The sequence below is a fragment of the Cariama cristata genome, unplaced genomic scaffold (assembly GCF_000690535.1).
Source record: "Cariama cristata isolate BGI_N322 unplaced genomic scaffold, ASM69053v1 scaffold12371, whole genome shotgun sequence".
NCBI classification, from domain to species: Eukaryota; Metazoa; Chordata; class Aves; order Cariamiformes; family Cariamidae; genus Cariama; species Cariama cristata.
This window is the reverse complement of record NW_009598752.1, coordinates 26,125-29,677: the sequence shown is the minus strand read 5'-3', so window position 1 is coordinate 29,677 and position 3,553 is coordinate 26,125. Positions and strand designations below refer to the sequence as shown.

The 3,553-nt window shown below is 41.9% G+C and overlaps 1 protein-coding gene across 1 annotated transcript in view; it reads left to right on the top strand.

Moving 5' to 3' along the window:
* Positions 1-194: 194 nt before the first annotated feature.
* The window catches only part of TRAPPC11 (trafficking protein particle complex 11), a 28,094-nt gene continuing 24,735 nt past the window's right edge, over positions 195-3,553 (top strand). The window contains exons 1-4 of the mRNA XM_009709427.1: positions 195-266; positions 886-1,055; positions 1,487-1,557; positions 2,417-2,531. Of these exons, the coding sequence (XP_009707729.1) occupies positions 195-266; positions 886-1,055; positions 1,487-1,557; positions 2,417-2,531 (428 nt within the window). The remainder of the gene's footprint in view (positions 267-885; positions 1,056-1,486; positions 1,558-2,416; positions 2,532-3,553) is intronic.

Below are 3,553 nucleotides of genomic sequence, written 5' to 3'. Positions count from 1 at the left end.
GGGGGGTTATGCGGGAGTTGGTGGCTCTCTGAGGGGCTGGGCTGATCTGCCTGCCTTGCAGGCTGCTGAGCAGCGCTCCCGCTGCTTAACGCTCAGCCGGACTTCTGCTGTCTCTTCCCCCGCTGTTGGAGGGGAAGAATGGGAGCTTCAAGTCTGAGAAAAATTCTCAGAGCTAAGGGGAAGCCAAGGGCGTTATGTTGGAGTGCTACGGATGCGTAGGAAACCAGGGTGCCTTAGCTCATAAGCCAGAAGCAGAGAAAGCCAATGTGATTTACTTTAAGTACCTGCTGTTCATTTAGTCAGCGTTAAGGTATGCTTGTAAAATTTGAGCTTTAATGAAACCCAAAGTTTAACTCTGGAGAAACTAGACGTTTGAAATTAGTGTATTCTGAAAAAAAATTCAAGCCTTTAACTCAGTGAAATGCAGCAGAAAGAATATCTCTGCTCTACTTTCTGCTTTGCAATGGCAGTTAAGAAGCAATGTCAATGGGTTTAACGCTTGGAAAACGACATAATTCTGTGATGCTGACTAAGAACAAGATTCTAAACTGTTTTCACCTGACTCTGTTTGAGAGCTCCCTTTTAAATTGAGCCTAATGTTTCATGGAAGTGTATGAAACGTGCTTCTGAACTTGACTCTTTTCTCCAGTCTACCGGGAATCTATTGTTCTTTCTTGCTGATATCTCAGACCTCAGGCCCTGATGCCAGGTAACAAGGGGTATGTTTTACTTGACAGCAAGCAAAGGCTTGAGGGGAAAAATGTTAAAGGAAAGATTACAAACATATTCTTACGTGACAAGAATGTAGAGGCAATTCCATTTCTCCTGGCATAAATGCGTGTAAATGGATTTGCTACCTTGCTTTAATAACCTCAATATTTTCAGAGGACATCCTATGAATGGTATATTCCAAAAGGAATCCTGAAGACTGGTTGGATGAACAAACACCTGAATTTGGTTCCAGCACTTGTGGTGGTGTTCTATGAACTAGACTGGGATGAGCCACAATGGAAAGAAAAACAGTTGGAATGTGCTACTCGAGTTGAAATTGTCAGGTAGAGTTTTTTCACTTGATTCATAATATACTACAACCTAATGGTGACTGTGAATTGCAGAATCCTTTTTGCTTTCTGAAACGTATAAATTTTTTTTTCTTAGACACAAATTAAAGGGAACGTGAACCTTGCTTTTTAACATACAACTTTACAGTAAAGAAACTTATTTTAATGATGTATTTGTAAAACTTACTTAAGTAAAGACAGCCCTTGAAGTTTTGCTTGCTAAGCTCAGCATGATTATTCGCTCCCTTCTGAACAAAAAAGGAAAGACTGCGTTCTGTGAGTGATGCAGCATATTGTTGTGTTTGGTTTTCCCCTGTATAACATTTTTTTCAATGCTTCCATCTAGACTGAAATCTCATTTTATTCTGATTATTCAGAAATAAGAAGTGAAACCTTGACACTGTGCCATGTTGTTTTTATTTTAGGCAAAGTTTGCAGGGAAGAAATACGAAAGTTGCTGTGGTTTTGATTCAGAAAAAAACACCATTACCTCCAGGTACCAGAAAACTCTGTGCATGGTTGTGATGATCTCATTTTTCAGAAGGCCTGACGGACTGAGCTGACTATCATTTGTCACATTATCTGTAGTTCTTAATCTAATGTTATCCACATACATTAAATGCATCGTGGCTACAGGAAAGCGTGCAGATGGAAGAGTGCTCAGGGCAGTTGATCCTAAACTTTTGATACTTTCATCCTTAACTTTTTCCTCTTAAGTCCAAGTCCATTTTTTGATACACAGTATCAGAAAAAGTGTGCTAGCGCAATACACGTGACATGCGTCCTTGTAAGCAAGTTGCATTTTAAACCTTGCTTGAGATCAAGAAAAGCTGTAAAAGCGATGAGAACTTAGAGAAAGGGTGTTTGGTACGTACAGAAGCCTTCTAGCTTAACTCAGTTTTAATCAATAAAATTTTGGAGTCAAGTGGAGCTGTGAAATGTGATACGTTCTAACCATATGTTTCTGTAGAGCTACTGCTTCAGCTCTAGCTGCATACTTTTTAGTGTCTGGCAAACCATTTCTTGTTTTTTGTTTTTACTCTACTTGCTATATATGTTTGTCTTTTCTGGATGCCATAGTATTTCTTAAGATACTGGATATTTCATTCTGTGAGCGAGATTAAAAACTTCTGTCATACTTGTAGGTTGCTGCTAGCTAAACCACTCCTAGAAAGTTTCTGCAATGTGTTCTGATGGGTGAAGCACATAGTACTCTGAAAGAAAACTAAGACCACAGTCTTTCTTACTTATCTGTATTAGATTTTTTCCATACCTTGTACTGGTCAAGCTTTGAGAGCTAGTTTGACATTGCAACACTGCATACTGCTTATTTGTGCTTTCCTTGACTTCACTAGGGGAAGATGTTATTGCATCAGAGAGGGCAGCGGCTTTATGTAATGCTTGTGACCTTTCTGGAAAATCCCTCTTTGTGCTTCCACACACTGATCATCTTGTTGGCTATATTATAAGGTAAGTGACTGTAAACCACTGTTTTCCTCTGTTTGCTGATCAGGGTTTTCCTCTGTTTGCTGATCATGGGTCAGTTTAAATGACACCAGGCCTGCTGGCAACAGACGGGGTACTCCTGTCTCAAAGTGGGAAAGGATCTTTGTACAGGAGTTAGCAGGCTCACTGGAAGAGCTTTAAACTAGACTTGAAGGGGAAAAAGGATAATACCAGGCTCACTAGAGATAAGCCTTGGGGCAGCATGCCAGCATTTGAGGGGTGGTGTGCTAGCGAGGTCCTTCGGCCTGCCATCTCAGTGGAGGTAGGGGATGGAGAGCCATGTGGCAGCAAAGACGCAAGGGCTATTGATGCGTTAAAAAACACGGAAGAGCTTGAGAATGGTCACATAGGAATTGGGACTTCTCCCCCCAAAAACGTTGCGGGATCAATAGCCTGACTGAAGTGCATCTACACCAATGCACGCAGCATTGGCAACAAACAGGAGGAGCTGGAAACCTTTGTGCAGCGGGAAAACTATGACATAGTTGCTATCACAGAAACATGGTGGGATGACTCAGACAACTGGAGTGCTGCAATGGATGGCTATAAACTCTTCAGAAGGGATAGGCAAGGAAGGAGAGGTGGTGGGGTGGCCCTGTATGTTAGGGAGTGTTTTAATTGTCCAGAGCTTAATGATGGTGACCATAGGGTTGAGTGTTTATGAGTAAAAATTGGGGGGAAGGCCAGCAAGGCAGATATCATGGTGGGAGTCTGTTATAGACAGCCCAACCAGGGTAAAGAGGTAGATGAAATATTCTATAAACAGCTGGGAGAAGTCTCAAAATTTCGAGTCCTTGTGCTTTTTGGAGACTTCAACTTACCAGATGTCTCCTGGAAATACAACACAGCAGAGAGGAAACAGTCCAGGAGGTTCCTGACTGTGTGGAAGAGAACTTGCTGACACAGCTGATGAGGGAGCCAACTAGGGAAGGCACTCGCTGGATCTGCTGTTTGTGAACAGAGAAGGACTTGTGGGTGATGTGATG